We start from the raw sequence: 16533 nt of genomic DNA on the forward strand, positions 1-16533 counted from the left end.
TGGAGCCATGGTGGAGACTCAAACTGAGGGCCCAGAGGTGCAAGGCAACAGCGCTAACCACTGCACCACTGCGCCACTGCACCACTGCGCCACCCCTATACACTGGCTTTAGCATCTTCATTGATATAATGATAAGTAGATAAAAATGTTTGAGGACAGCTTCCACTTCCTTTGCAGGTAAGATCAGTTCAGGGCATTGAACGGTTAGAAAAGGGTGCCTCTTATCATAGGTACTGAGCTGCCTTATCATTAGCAGAAAATGTATTTTTAGGTTTTTTCTATAACTCCAGCTCGGCATGCTTTATGCACCTGCTTAGGGTTAGTACTGTATCTACAGCTCTTCCTGTGAATGTTCCCACAGACCTGCCTAGAAATCAGCACAGATTAACCCTTTAAACCTTTATCTGAAACAGTGATACCCCAGCCATTAACTATCACTGCAAAAGCTAGAGGACACCCTATTAACACGAACTACACAGCTGACATTGCTGACAGGCAACGTATACATCAACACCAATAGAGCCCCCCCTCCCCCACCGCCAGGCCCCCAGAAAACCTGTGACCAATCCAGGATAAGGAGCCAACAGTATGTTAGTGCTGTGCCTGTTATAGGAAAGTCGTAGGTTTGAATCCCAGCGTTAGCATGATGATGTCATCACTGGGCCCTTGAGCGAGGCCCTCAACCCCAATCGCTGACCCTGTTTTGTCAATTAGACGCCAGTTTGTATAAATGCGTCTACTAAATAAACAAAATTGCATCTATATAATCTTTAAGGGTGGGTGGTATGTTGCTTTGGATAAAAGCATTTGCTAATAAATAAAATGCATCAAATAATTCCTCATTAAATGTCAAGGCTGGCCTGTTTATGTTATTCCAGGGAACCTCAGCAAATATACATTGTATATACACCAGAAGCCTAAGGCAGTGGAAATGATCTTCATGTTTGAGTGACACTATGATATCACCTCTGTCACAGTGTGTCAGCTTAGCCGATCCGACCCCCCCACTAACGTCACCCCAGGGTTTCTAGCACCCACCCACTGCACCCATATTTTTTGACTTGACTTTTTAGACAAATTAAATTAAATAATTTAATGAATTAAATGAGCTGATGGTGAAATTTAACGAAGACATTGAATGGCCGGGGTGCCCCTGAAGAGAGGTTTGGGAACTGAAGCGGTGTTCATCTAGCCGTCCAACGAGATCTCAGTAACTTTCTAGAAAACAGAAGAAATCCTCGTTTTGAGTTTTACTGGGTTATTGTTCATTTGCATAGGATATAGGTACCGTAATGTTAAATTGAGTTTTTTTCTGAGCAAATAAAGTTACTAGCCAGAAAAATAGTTTAAGCATTTTATTTGTCTGCCTACGACTTTTCATAGTGCTGTACATCAAATAAATGCCCAGCAAAGATATGGCGAGGTTTCCATACAGTGGAAAATGGAGCTCGCTATACGCGTGGTATGACACACTGACCAGTAAGCAATAAGACCTCCCCCATTTAGAAAACCTTCAGGTGAATTTTTACTGTCAACAAAACAGAGTATCCTAAGTGTCTGGCTGGCTTAGACTATCCAAATTATTTACTTAAGTAATTTCTGCTTCTGCTCACTTAACTTTTTATGTCCCATGTCAGACTTCAGGCACCCAGATTGAATGTCAGTACCAAGCTTCACTCCAAGGTGGGAGAACACGCTCCCACCTTAGCAGAGATGCTCACCAGCCAAGATTGCCAAGAGGGGTGCAGGTCCTTATAGGTGTGGTAAAAATACTGCACATTGGAACCATCTTGCATTAAGGCTACAGTAGATGTGCCTGCCTTTGCAAATTAAACAGATGAGGGCACCATGAGGAGAGACCAGCATTACAGAAAATCACCTGCGACTCAGTGAGATCTATAGGACTCATTTATAACCTTTGGAAAGTAAGTAAATGGTGATGCTGCAGCCTTCTTTAATGGAGAGCTGTCTTCACAGTGCTAAGGGACGTCTAGAAGCACCTTTGCTGTTGACCCCCCATTCAATGACCTCATACCAAACTGCAGCTGATATGATTAAAGGCTTGATGACTCACTTTTACAGCACACACACACACACACACACACACACACGCATATTTAAGCGTTCAAGCTTTAACAATTAGTGTCATGGGGGGGCTCAAATTGGGCCCAGGACACAGCAGAATTCCTGCCCGCCACCAGCATACAACTTCCAAAAACCAGGACCGACTGCTGCCAGTACAGAGGCGACAATCAGGAGGTAACGTGACACACCTCCACATGCCAGCTTCAAGCGGAGGTCCAAGGTCATGTGACATCGGTAGGTCAGCATGAAGTTGAAAGGCCAGTTGTTTTGAGTCTTGGGTATGTTATACCACAATGCAACTGGAAGACATGCAGGCGATAGCTGACAATGCGAGGAACTGGTCTTGAGTTCCACAGAAAAATCTATCTAAGATTCATGAAATTCTAGGCTTTTCCCATAACCTTCGCATCACACCTTTCACAGGGCATCCAACTCGCCAGAATCCCACCAGCCCATATGATTATAACTTATTTTTGGGGGGAAAACTGTGCCAAAGGGGTCATATGCATAAGATAAAGCCGTTTCGGCAAATTATAATTGGTGGAACAATCTTATGCACCGAAGAGCAGGGTGTTCAAAAAAACAGACTCAGCAAAAACAGCCACCAGGGAGAATAATATTGGCTAAAATGATTAATCCAGTTGCAGTGGGTAAGGCTGTATCAGTGTCACACACATGGAAGTAATGTAGAACAGGATGGGCCATTGAGAGAAGCAAAAAAAAAAAACAGTGGAAAACTATAAGCAATCATTGACTGCAGCTAAAATTTGACAGCTCACTCGTAAGATATTCATGAACAAGGGGCCCCTTGCCTAATTTTACATGGAAACCACATTCTTGGGATCCCCAAGAGAACCAGCAAAGTCTAGGAAACATCATCCGTCGGCTGCTACATGTAGACACTCGGAGTAGAAAATGTCGAGCACCACTGGACAGCTTCAGCTGGGTGAAATGTCGAGCACCACTGGACAGCTTCAGCTGGGTGTAATGTCGAGCAGCACTGGACAGCTTCAGCTGGGTGTAATGTCGAGCAGCGCTGGACAGCTTCAGCTGGGTGTAATGTCGAGCACCACTGGACAGCTTCAGCTGGGTGTAATGTTGAGGGACCGCTGTGCAGAATCCTCCTTTGGATCTGGGGGGTTCCTGCAGTGGGCTTAGGGCACTCTCAGGAAGACCGAAAAATAAATGAAGGCTTCCTACCATACTGCAGACTGAAATGAAAACTAATAAACTTGGACCAAAAACAAAACTGAAATGTTTAGATTTTTTTTATATAGAGAGTGCCACATGGTTGTTTCCTTAGTAGTAATTTTGGCCTACCCAGATGTAGACAAACGTAATGAAACAATACAGTAGTGCATATCAGTCTGGTGGATAGACCTTATTTCTATATCGTGTGGCATTTCATGATTAGCTTGGCTACAAATGCTGCCGTCATGATCGGGACTCTTTCTCTATAGCAGAGGAGTGCGAACACGGCGCCCAGGCAGTCTAGGACGATGCGGAATTGCGAAATGCCTTTGTCGGCTCCTTCTAAGTCGGCATTAGCTAATCTCTGGAGAATTTCAATAAAGTCGAAAACAAAAAAAAAGCCGCTTGGTTTATATGTTTTTAAAAAATCAAGGTCGCATAGCTCTAACGGAAGCCCTTGAAGTCCTTCGTCGGTTATGCAGGGGAGTAACTGAAGTTTTGAGATCAGATACAGAGCTCTCCCTGGCCCCCTGACAAACCATCTGATCAATAACTCCATGGGAAGCAGCCAGGGGACAGATCTCACTCTGCTGGGCTCATCATCTACCACAGAATAGCTCAGGCAGGCTGCACTGTTTCCTTCATCAGTGTCTGGAGAGGAAGCCCCGTTTGAGAAGTTACGAAACGGTAGACAGGGCCTGGACAGGACAGAACCATCCTTCAGCCAGGCTCCAGCTCTGCCTTCCAGCTGCAGTCACAATAAAGGAGGCTAAATCCGCATATCGCAATTCAGCATGAATCCGGTGATTTACAAACGGTTCCCTGCTGATGCATGGCGACTGCTTGGTTGAGCTTCACTGGGTCTTTTCCTTCCCAATGGAAATCTGAGAAAATAAACTGGGTCCACAACTTGTTCTTAGCATGGCTGCCCTCCATGTTGCGCGGCTCGTTTTTCATATGAGTGTATTGTTGCCTCTTTATTGGGTGGGGGGGTCTCAGGGTACCTTCAATGGACAAAGGTTAAATATGCGTCCAATGAATGCGATGATGAACTTGATGCTAAATCATCCAGAGCAAAGTCCTCATAAATATTGCAGTGCCAATATTGAATAATGTCAATAATCAGACCTTTACAGCCTCTGCTATAAAACATCACACTGATCATCTACTACTCATTTGTACGCTGTTTAAAAAAAATACAGTAAATTTGAACTTAGGGTTATGGCACTTATATAGCCTGTTAGTTGCCCCTCATTCCCCAGATGTGTCCACATGCCACAGGTTATTGAACTCTATACACCATACTTTTACACTTCAATGAATATTATACTCAATAACAGGGATGTAACGATAAACGAAATATCGCAATATCGTGATAAAAAAATACCTCGAAACCATTGTCGGACCGTTCCGATATCAACCAAGATATCACGTGTGTAATCCACATTAAATCCATTACAAAACAACTATTGCAACAATAATTTATAATTTGGTCCAATAGGAACAAAAACCCATTTACAGTATATTAACAAAACGGTAACTTATCTCTTTAAGGAAAAAAGACGATTGCATGCAGATTGTGAGGTGATGTCACGCAGTAACGTGGAGCGCGCGGGTCGTTTCTTTGCAGAAGCGGTTGAGGCCGGCTGCAGCGAGTGCTGCCATAGGATTTAGAATATGGTAAAAAAAAAACTTACGAAACTTGATTTTACAGCTTAGGTAGTGTAAGAAGATTTTTTTTAATTAACTAAAGGAAAAGGAAGATGGAAGAAATGTTTTAAACCATGATAAATAGTTTTTTTCTGGTGCTACATTGACACTTCCGAAGATTTGAAACGGATATTCCTGCATGTGCTTCGCCGAACAGGGACCCACCGAACGGAGCTCATAGCAGGATGGCGAGCTGGACCCATGGAGCAACGGTATAGGATGAGTAGAGGGAACTTTGAATGTCTTACAACGTGTGCAGTTAGGATATGATGGACTGAATTGAACTGTTTATTAACATTTGGACATTGTTATGCCTGAATTGAACGGTATGTTAAACGTTCACTGTTTTCACGCATTATTTAGCGTGTTAGTATGCATGGGCGTGGCCTATATTTCACCTGGTGAAAACAGAGCCAGCAGAAAAATGGCAGAAAACACTACTTTGGAATTGCAGATTGTGTTTTGATTAAAAAATCAAGCTGCTGCAGTAATAATTTATATTTTATAAGGGAATTACTGGCTGCTTGTTTTTGTTTTATAATTACATGCATTGTTCAGTCATTCATTGCAGAGGACAATTACTGCTAAGTTCTGGCAAAGGCTTAAGGTCATAGCTGGATATTTCACTAACGAAGAAAAGCAGAAGCACTTTATGTTAAAAGGAAGAACTAATTTGATGTAAATAAACATGTCGATTATTAATCAAAAGGGTTTTTTAAAGATTGTGATAATTATCGTATCATTTTTATCATATCAACATTTTATCGCGATATTATCGTGCCTTGAATTTTTGGTATCATTACATCCCTACTCAATAATAATAATATTATCCGATTTCACAGCAACTGAAGTTTAGCTTCTCCCTAAACGTTATAGCTTTGGGAGTAGTTAACGGCCTGTTTAGTGTCCTTGTCAAATAGAAGTGTGTGTGAAATCCACTGGGTTTAACAACATTACCAGCCCAATATCATGCTAGCATTAATTACAACAACTGCACATTAAAATTTTATTATTATATAGGTTAACAGTATGATTGGGGGAAAAAAAGCCAGGTATTTCAGTTTCTGATTTATGCACTTCCTGCTGAATATCGGTGAATCTGTCTGCAACCTCAGTCTGGCTTTAAACCCTGGCTGCAACCCTCCATGAAAAAGGACGTCTACCGCTAGTCCTGGCTGAGTGATCGGTGTCTTATTGCCGATTATGTCATAATCATATAACGCCGTGACACTTCCATTAAGAAGCACCAATTTTTTTTTTGCGCTTTGTTTAAAAGTTCTGTTTCGAGGTAATTTCCTTTGGCAGCGTCCCTGAGCTCGGAGAGCCAACCGAGCAATACTACAGCCCTAAATCAGCCCTAAATAGCATTCGTGTGACTAATACAACAATAGCTCCATAAGAGTCAGAATATAAAAGCCGAAATGCTGCACACACACATTTTACCGGTAGCAAGAGAACTTGTTCCATTCAGTTTTATTATGGTTTCCTCATAAACAGGGACTGACAAACAGATTCACAAATGAATGCCTGAATGATGAATGTCTTACCTTCAGACTGTACTTGTGCAAGTCCCAGGTAACAAGTACAATATAAAACAGTACAGAGAATTAAGGCTCTCCTGTGAAAAGAAAAGAGAAAGATGGTTAGGAATGATCACAGCTAGCTAACACTGCCAAGAAGAACAAAAGTTGTGTTAAAATTCCCTGAAGTTGATATTATTGGTACGATGGCCGGGGGGGCAGGGCTACTTGACCCCCAGCTCCCTGCACATGAAAAATTTTACAGAAAGACCCCCCGCCCCAATAAATCTACAGGGGTAACTGGTTACACGGCAGTGGGCCAGAGAATGGCGTCAGTGAATACGACATGGGGACATGGGGACATGGGGGAGATGTTTGGTGAAAAGCCGAGAGTCGTAGTGCTGTCGCGTGTCTTTATTGGGCGGACCGCCACTTTTTTCCATGTGGGATAACACATTGTTCAGGCGTGGGAGTGGGGGGGCGGGGGGGTGGTTGGCTCACATGCTGGGAGTCAGAAACATCTCACAGCTTCCAGTGAAGCCGATTCACCTGTACGAGTGGAAACAGGAAGTGTGCCAGCAGGATCCAGCGGTCCCACCAGGCTCGCCCACTTTACACATCACTCCCCTCCCCTTCCAGCTGTAATTGGCGGGGGGGCTACACCCACACCACTTCCCCGGCCAGGGCAGCTGTCTGCAGTTGCCGAACAGCCTCGGGGGGGCCTATTCTCAGCCACGAGGAAAGCCACTGGCTGCAGGGTGAGTCATCTCAGCCATTGGTTCCTCCGTGGAACTCGGCTAAGGCGAGACGACTGCAGTGGGGGTGCCTCTGGGGTGGGGGGGGGGGTTAGAACTGGAAACAGAAAGCTAAAACACAGCAGGGCTGCTGGGGGCCCTAGAGGCCACATGCCGTGCGGGGAAAGGGGGCCGTGATCACGCCGGGTACGCGGCGGACGCCGCTAATGCAGTGACCAGGGAGGGCCTGAACTTCAGGCATTTTCGCTTTGGCAAGACTGATACTGAGCAGATGGGTTTTCTGCTCTGAAAGGCTCCCATAGTCAGCAGACTCCCCACAGTCCCAAGGCAGGAGAGCAAATCTAATACTCATACTAATACAGCTGCATATGTTTCTGTTTCTGCAATCTAGTTAAAAATACCATCAGTCAACCAATTCTGCTTATTACAGGCAAATGTTAATTCATTGTTTCATTGCTTGCTTGACTATTCTTCATAAGGTGCTGAGACTCCCACCACTGCTTTTATACGGCATTATTACATGTTTTTAATCCATTATGAAATCTGGCTCACAGGTCGATCTTTCTATTTTCCGTTTGTTATTTTTCATTTGAGTGATCTGCATACACTTGGCTTTCTTATAGATTAGCAAAATACAGATGCTATATTGTTTTTTTTTTAATTCTCTCTCGTTTCTCTTTCAAATTACAAAAAATAGATCTAGTGGCCCCCTTGAGAGAAAACCTTGCAGCCAGTGGCCCGCAGGTAATTTGACTTTGAGGCCCTTGACTTAATGAACGCAGCATCATCCATCCATCTATCTTCCTCAAGCGCTTACCCAGCAGAGGAGCACGGTTGGGCTAACCCCAGGAAATCCCCAGGACAAGGGAGCAGACACTTTAGAAGGGGGGGGGGGGGCATTCGCAGGGCACAGACACACAAACTCACGGAGCACCAAATCCTATAAAATACCCCACACCTGGGGGGCATAATCAACATGGCCCCCAAAAACGACCACGTCAAGGCAAAAGTCCTTTCAAATAAAAGTTTCATTTTGCATGAAACTATAAACATCCACATTTTAACATCCAAATAAATGATACATTAATATTAATCTTCTTTTACTGAGAATTTGTACATGGGAGAGGAGTTTTAATGTGCTCCAGTAATGTCTGGCACGTGGACCAGGAACATCCCTGATCTTCGGGTATTAATAAGAAGACAAACTGAGGTCAAGTTGTATAGATCACAGTAATTAAGCCTTTATAGATGAGTAAGTCATTGGTGTATTCATACATTTGCTCATGGTGCCAAAGGTGTTAAAGATTGGCGTGAAATTAGCGGAATTTGCACGGACCATTGTTGAATTTTATTTATCCGTTACGTTTTCCCAGGAGGATTTGGAAAATGGATGGATGGATGTTAACATGTTTCGAATTTTCAAAAATGAAAATCTGATCGCTAATCTGTCTCTTCCAGACACGAGTACATCATCTGGACGTTTAGAAAAAAACGAATCTCCCACTATTTTCAGAACCTGAGGGCAAAATGCTTCAGGTGCTAAGCCTACCCTCAGCTCATGCCCCAACTGAACTGGCTTCTCTGCCCTCCGGTGCTCTCCGTGGGGGGGGGGGGGGGGCGGAGTGAGGGCTGTCAAGGGAGGAGAATCGCATCGCCCTGCCTCCAATCACCTGCCGTCTTATTTTTGCCAGAATGGCACCAAAAAACATAGATGACAAGCACTTCCTGGTTGGTTAAAGGCAATTTTAATTACAGCCTCTCATGGCTTCGGCCTGCTGGCGTGAAACTCTGGAGCTTTTCGCCATCTAGTATCTAGTGATACTCTCAAGCAAAGCCTGCTGAGAGCACGAGTACCTTCTCTGCCTAATGAAGAGCTGGCGAAATAGACACCAACCTCACTGGAGAGCTGGGAATCAAACCAGATCGTTCCAAGGAACTCACTGACCCCCCCCCATCCCCCGCCCCCCAATCCCCCGCTTTGATGACATCCCTGGGTCCGCAGCCAACCTCAGCCGAGCCACCCAGCTGCTTGGTACCCACCCAAAAACCAGGATGAGACTCATATGCTTGTCTAATTTAAACAGTATTACGGGGTAATACCTTCAAACTCCTATCTTCTTCCCCTTTGCGTCTCATTTAATTTGCATGTGCCAGTCACATCGCTGAACCCTCAGTGCAGAAGAAATGAATTCTGCCCAGTCAGCAGAAACACGACATTGAGGGAAACACGAAACGACTCTCCAGGATTTCAGCATGATACAGCAAAATAACACGGAAGGTTTTTCTTTCATGATCCTCCCACTTATTGTTACACTTTGTTTTTTTTTTTTCCTTTTTTCCATTTCTTATATCTTGGCATAAAAAGGGTTTGTCTGAAGGAAATCCAAGGACCCCCATGCAGAATCTGCAGCTAAAAGCCAGAGTCCCCATCTGCAGCTAAGAGCCAGAGCAGTGGAAAATTCCGGTTATTCACAAGCACCAAGGGACTTTGTGGGTGGGGGGGGCAGAGGGGCTTCCCTTACTAACACTAAATGCCAGTGATTGTCCACCCACTAAAGTGACCGTTCAAGTTAACAGGACTTCACTAACATCTCCTCAAAATAACCACAAAATGTGAGAAGCTATTCTACACCCTGATTGCCAGACATATATTTGTTTGCAACGACATTTTGGTAGGCCTACTTTTTTGTACCAGTCAGTGTAAAAATTGAGCAGATATTGTGCTTTTTAGGACTGTGTGTTTTGTTGTCGAGAATTCCTGTCAATGATAAGTACTTATCCCACGCGAACATCTGGCAAAGATGAATGAGTCATGTCGGCATCTAGCGGTAAGGATACGGCACTGCCGAGGATTCATAAAGGATTTCATACATGGGTAAGAGAGGCAGATAAAATACACTAAAATAATCTACCAAGGACTGCGACAGAAGACCCATTGTGACACTTACTATAAGAAAGGGCTCACAATCACAATGTAAATAACGCGATCTAAATAACTTGGATAACAATGCAGCCTACGTAAATTACAAAGAACAAATTTTAATTCAGAAATTCATATCTAATATTTAAGAAATACTTTGAGTTGCTATTCAGATGAGTCAGTTTTATGTTTAAAAAGTCAACAAAGCAAAACAAAAACCGTAGCCCCAAGCCAAACTACTCAACACGATAACATTCTCATAAACACACCTGAATGAATATGCATATCTGTCATTCATATCACTTTTATCTGCTGTACAGCGCCAAGACGATGTTAGAAAGCAAATGATCCGAATCCCATTCTGTTCCAGCAAGGCTTAAAATAATCCTCTTAAAACACTATCGAGAGTAAAAAAAAGTTTAGTAGTAAAGGCGCATTTAAAAATAAAGTCCGTTTACGGAACATCTGGTTGGATAAAAACCCGTCATTGATTTACAAACGACTGTAATCGCAAATACCCAAAGTCAGTTGAGCTAGTCTTAAAGAAAAAGATCTACTGTATATGACTACATCTATTGAACCACTAATCGCCTGTACTTATTTATGCAACTCTGTTTTAGATTCTAAGTGATATTTGTTACATTGTTATTGTTGTTACAATGTTGTCTTCGTTTATCTAGGGATTTTGTACTGAAGACCACAGCACCACTACTGCAAGCGTTATTTTCAATAATCGTGTTTCTTAAGATAATATAAAAAATATCTCGTATCAATAAAGCGGTACGCATACAGAAGCACTTCCGATTGCCTAAAGAATGAGTGTCACAACTCAAAATATCTTACAAATCATAAGACACGGTAAGACTATAGGCTAAACATCTTTCCTTCATTCATTCGAGCCTTCAGCCTGCTCACCATTGTGTTAATAAAGGTCTTGACCAATGCATTTTATGAAACACACAAGATCGTAGGAGTTAAACATACGGTATCCGTGTGCGATGCAGAGCGTACATCAAAATACGGACACGTGTGTGCTTTTAAAATGCCACTACGGAATCGAAATAAGGCGTACGAAGTGGAACCAGCTATTGACAGTTACTCCCCTCGAATCAGCTAAGAATGACCGTGCAGAGCAGTAGTTCTTACTCACCCCCCGACTCCAGCTGGTTTGAGTTTGGAGTCCGGGGCATTATGCGGCTCCATCGCTGTTACTTCATTCTTTCTTGTGATTTTTTACAACAGTCCCGCCTTGACCATATTATGCGCTCTCCTTCCATTCCAGCCGGTGCCCAACAGCTTTCTGACAACGCACTAAGAAGGCGCAGAATAACCTATCAGTCGCTGTCCTTTTATTTTGCGCGATATTACCTGCCCTGCGGAGAAGTGTCGGGAGACCTAGCGGCGGGGATCTCCATCTGTGAGTCGGCACGGAGCCCGCAAGCCACGCATCGGCACGCAGAGCGGCGCCGAGTCCCGCAAACGCATCAGCGAGCCGTTATGGCGAGCGCTCCGTGTGCTCCGCCGACAGATAGCTCGCTGCTAAATATGCAGCTCAGAAAAGATTTTCCAGTTTGCCAAGGCGAACGGAGGATAAGGACGTGGAGCCCCCTCTCTCTACTGCCCTCCGCTGTCTTTATAAAGAAAATATCCGTAACTCAGCAGACCTGTAACTGAGCACAACTTAACGCTGCACGAAGCTGTTACGTTGTCGCAGTCTCTTTCCCGATCCTTCACACGCCTCTTAATGCTTATCATTTCTTTTTAAAACATTTGTGTAGGCGTGTGATACGAGATCGCTCCGACTGCAGTGTCCCGAAACATTAATGAGAATACAGCCCATGTCACACCACGTTACAAAGCATTCCGGGAAAAGCCAAAGCGACACTTACTTTGTGGCGAGTAGAGAGGTTCTGCAATCTCTCCTTCGGGTCTCTAAATTCATTTGTATTCATTTGTCCCGGCAGTCAAAAACCTGATCCTTTTAATCACAGCGTGACTCCTTAGCTAGGGGAAGAAAATCAGCGACGGCCTTCCTACACATTGGATAAGTTTGTACCGGCGATCCAGAAGGATGTTCTACAGATCGCTGCGGAGACACCAGCATAAATCCCTATTTTCTGCAGATGAGTTTGTGCAGGAAATGTCCACTCATGGGTTTTTTTTCAGTTGATTTCCCCTTGTGACTTATTCATTTATGCCAATCCGGAATTGGTACTTGTAACTGTAGGAAGATTGGTTGTTGGGGTGGGAAAGGAGGGGGGGTCGAAATCAGAAGTCTCGCTTTGAAAGCGAGGGGCACATCATCCTTTTCGCTTTTAAATAGTTCTTAAGAGGATGACTTGGGCATAGGCGACACCAGGTGTCGGGTTACAGCGGCGGTTCCGATCGAGCAGCGTACACACCGCCTCTAGGGGCAGAGTACACCAGAACCAGAACTGCGCGCGTACAGTGCATGCGACTGACCGGCGGGCGCTCCTGCTCGTCCCCGTCCGAATCGGGAGCGCCTGGCGTGCACTGCGGCTCAGAGGACAGCTGCATTATCCCGGACCTGGTGTACAGTGTTGTCACACCCGAATCAAACTCCTGCGACAGTCTACTGGTGTTTGTAAACAAGGCTGTTGTGTCCTGTTTTGTATAAATCGTTTGAACAGTCGGTTAAGTAGTTCTTCGCTTGGTACTTTGAGACGTAAGCACCGGTATATTTTTATTATTACATTCTCGTACATTTGTATAGTTTCATTTTAATAGGAACTCACTATTGACCAGACGGGTCCACCACACATACTACCGATATATTTCACATTTATAAAGACAAACCCATCGGCCCACCGAGAAAATGCTCTGCTTTCATTATGTGAAACGGGAAAACCGCAAAGCATGTAATATATAGCCCAACACATTTCACCTGCATTTATGTCCTATTGTGATCCATCCATTGCAATGCAGGGGGCCTGCTTACGAGGATGGTCTTTCATGTAAAGCAGTTGATTAATATTAGTTTAACCCCTTACCTTCAATAGTGTCAATGGAAGTATTTTCATGTACTTTCTAAATGTGAAAGAAAACCTTGATTGGATACAGTCTTTTCTTGGAATCCATGTTTCAGTTCAGTATATATCTGTCGTTATATTTTGATGTTTTTTTTTTCAGCTTTTATAATTAATGTCGAAATGTGACTTGACCAGGACAAATTCATTTTTAAATTCAATTTTGATGTCCAGCAGCAGATATGATTATGTAAGACCATTTAATCTTAGGGTTTTCTGGTGTTGCTCCCAGCTACATCGGTCTCCCAAAGGATCGGATGAGATTTTTCAGCAGTACTGCAATGGCTGGAAGTGCCTGGGTGAATCGCTTAGGGTCAGAGGTCAGGGTGGGGCCCTGGCTTAGCCGTCTGTCACATGCTCGGACATGTTAGCTAACTTCAGCCACTCTGCAGTGCGGATTTCGTCTGGGGATAACGGATATACTGTATGTCAATGCCCATGAACTTTTCAGCGTAATCCTAAAGTTACTGTCATTGATTCTCTTTGATTCATGCAATGTCTTGTTAGACACAAAGCCTGGAGACTCCAGACCTTCACTCAGGCCACTCAAGGGACATCCTACCTGCTTGACAAATATATTCTTAAAATTCCATGATAATGAAGTTTTCCCATTTAATAAGGAGAAATTCCCCATCTTCAGATCGTTGGGGATGCCTGAGTGTTTGTGTCATAGAAATGTCTCTCAGCACCCAATCCCGTCAGCTGGGGGTCCATTCTGCAGAATTCATTGAGTGATGCAGCGTGTTTGGACAAGAGCCCCTTTTGCTCAATGTGACCCGCAGCCCAGGCTGGCACCCTGGGACACGTTAAGCATACCAGCTTGTACGTGAGATATTGCTCATAATGGTTTTGCTGTAAAATCGATAGTAGGAACACTGTGAATTATGAGCATACAGGAGTGTATCTGATTACCTAAGTAGATGAGACCCTGATATGCAACGGCGTCAAAAGATGAATGATTTCAGTATTTTCTAAGAAGTGGCAGTCAGGAAGTTGAAGCCGGGGCTGTTAATCTCCGCTACCGTCCATTAACGTCCTCTTCAGGCAGTCGCTTATGTTTAAGGGCTTGGTGCCGTGTCTCTCCCATATATTTTAGATGCACTTCATTTTCCTCCTGAAATTACAGCTCAGTCTGGCTTGCCGTCACCAATAGCTGTTTAATTATGGTCATTTACACTGGTCACAATGTACACTTTATCCCTAACCCTCCCGAAATAGTCCCTTTTAGAACCCAGCCAGCCCAGATCAAACGCTTCCCAGTAGAGGTAGTCATTAGCCCAGGGCAGGCAGGCCACTCCCCGAAGGGTGCCCCCGTCATGCCCGTTCTCGATAACCACCACTGGCACGACACAAGGCTGCTTTTAATATGCCTGGCAGATCACATGCAAGAAAGTCTGTTTATCTGAAGCAATCACTGTAGCAATTCAAGAAGTCCTTTATCTCCAGAAAACCACTTACCTTTAATGAGGCATAAGTTTATACATATTCAATTTCTCAGAATTCATACTCCACACATTTCAAAACTAAGTCTTTTCCCGCATGGATCTACATTCTTCAGATGACTGTTGTTTCTTGGCTGTGATTAGAAACATTCTCGGGTGACAAAAAGTGTCAAATGCAACATTCTTGCAAAGCTGTAAACTCTTAGAAGTGTTCTGTTTTAGAATTTCGAGTTGAATTGATTCAGATTTTGTTCAGAGGTGAAACATTCACTTTCAAAATAGCAGAGTTAGTAAAACAGGAGTGATAGGGCATTCTCATTTTCCCCAAGAAAAGCAGATACTTCACAATGACACCTTGGAGCTCCAGAGACAGACAGGAATGACCACATCCGCTCTTGTTTAGACGTGCGTTTTGGTATGAAATTGCAGCAACACTAATTCAGCCCCACTGGACAGAAACCATGTTTCAGTAGAAACGATGACATCGACCCCTTGTTTAGTGAAGCACCACACGCTGTTGCATGACAAGGACATTTTTCTGTTGCTGACCAGGGTTTCTACTTATAGAGCATTTCAGAAGAGCAAATAAAATTATTTGAGAATACAGTTCAACTGAATCATACCATTACTATTACGGTTACAACTAAACTAAGCATAAATGCAACAGATAAATCGTCACTAAGAGGCATGTGACAAGTGAGCCCAGAATTTAGTGTGTGTTTTTGCCTCTGTAGTTGAATAATGGCCGTGTTTGACAGCCAGACAGTGGTGTCCCTCTTTAGTACAGTAAATTCACAGCAGGAAGTCGAGTAGAAATGTTTTCCTGCTGTTTGTGCTGTAGCTACACCCAGCTGTTTATTTTCCACAGCGTTATTTTCGCTGCAGGTTTGTGGATGATAGGCAGGCCTGTATAGTATAAAAAGCTCACTGTACTATATGATCAGGGTACAATGCCCTCTCTCTCTGTCCCACCACAGGCATTTTCATGGGTGGCACAAAGCTTAAATGTGGCCATTGTAGCCCATAATGGTCACTGCATAACCTTATAATAACATTATGATGGTGCAGAAGGATGCATAGTTTTTGCGAATCATCTAACATTTGGATACATTTAGATAAACATGCATTCGGATGCATGCAGCTCCAGTGGCTTGCGGCTTATTGTCATAAATTTCAAGAAGGAAAGACAGAAGATCAGTCTTTTTATATGCCAGCAGAAAACGGAGGCTCTTTGGATATCACATATCCCATCTTGCTGTACAGTGAGCGAAACACAAATACAGCTGAGAGCAGAGTGCCAGTCACTTATCAAACACCTCTGGAACAGTTTTGGGGACCAAGGGCTCAGTGCAAGTTCTCTGCCAGTGAAGGGATGTGAACAAGCGACCAGATGCAGAGCGACAGGCCCATCAAAGGTATAAAGAAGAATCCAAAGTGTCCTCACCAGCCAAAAAACAAAATTGTAAAAGCCAATTACTGAACATATTGACTTTTGATACAGGTATTTATTTTATGGTTTGCTTTGATGTTAGTTCTGTTTCAAGTTGATTGCCTCATTTGCAGGCACATGCTGGGGGGTGGGAAGGTCGAGAATCTGCCCTTTATGGCCAAAGTATTACAAGTGCCCCCCTACAATGGCAACTGTGCCCTTTCTGTGCTTTTTACTTTTGGCTTTAGGTGACCCCCAAGACCCCCGTCCCCCGACCCCCCCAGTGGGCAATGCTTACAGTTGAGCACCAGCCCCTCAAATAGTCTCTGCACACCCCTGAGTATTTGGGCAGTTAACTCACCGTCATGCTGCGTGAATTCTGCATATTGTCAAAAACAATGGGGGGGGGGGTAGAAATAGAAGAATTGTTTTAT

General features: G+C 43.8%; 1 protein-coding gene across 3 annotated transcripts in view; it reads right to left on the reverse strand.

The window, feature by feature from the left end:
- col27a1b (collagen, type XXVII, alpha 1b) overlaps positions 1-12534 on the reverse strand; it is a 107035-nt gene extending 94501 nt beyond the window's left edge. Inside the window, exons 1-2 of one of the 3 annotated variants that reach the window (XM_023807930.2) lie at positions 12071-12534; positions 6534-6604 (exon numbers count right to left, since the gene is read on the reverse strand). In XM_023807930.2, coding sequence (XP_023663698.2) covers positions 6534-6604; positions 12071-12123 — 124 coding nt within the window. In that variant the 5' untranslated portion in view covers positions 12124-12534. Of the gene's footprint in view, positions 1-6533; positions 6605-11331; positions 11933-12070 lie in introns of those variants that run through there. The other 2 variants (XM_023807931.2, XM_023807929.2) reach the window with 2 other exon arrangements.
- Positions 12535-16533: the final 3999 nt, after the last annotated feature.

This window comes from Paramormyrops kingsleyae, chromosome 7 (genome assembly GCF_048594095.1).
Source record: "Paramormyrops kingsleyae isolate MSU_618 chromosome 7, PKINGS_0.4, whole genome shotgun sequence".
Lineage (NCBI taxonomy): Eukaryota > Metazoa > Chordata > Actinopteri > Osteoglossiformes > Mormyridae > Paramormyrops > Paramormyrops kingsleyae.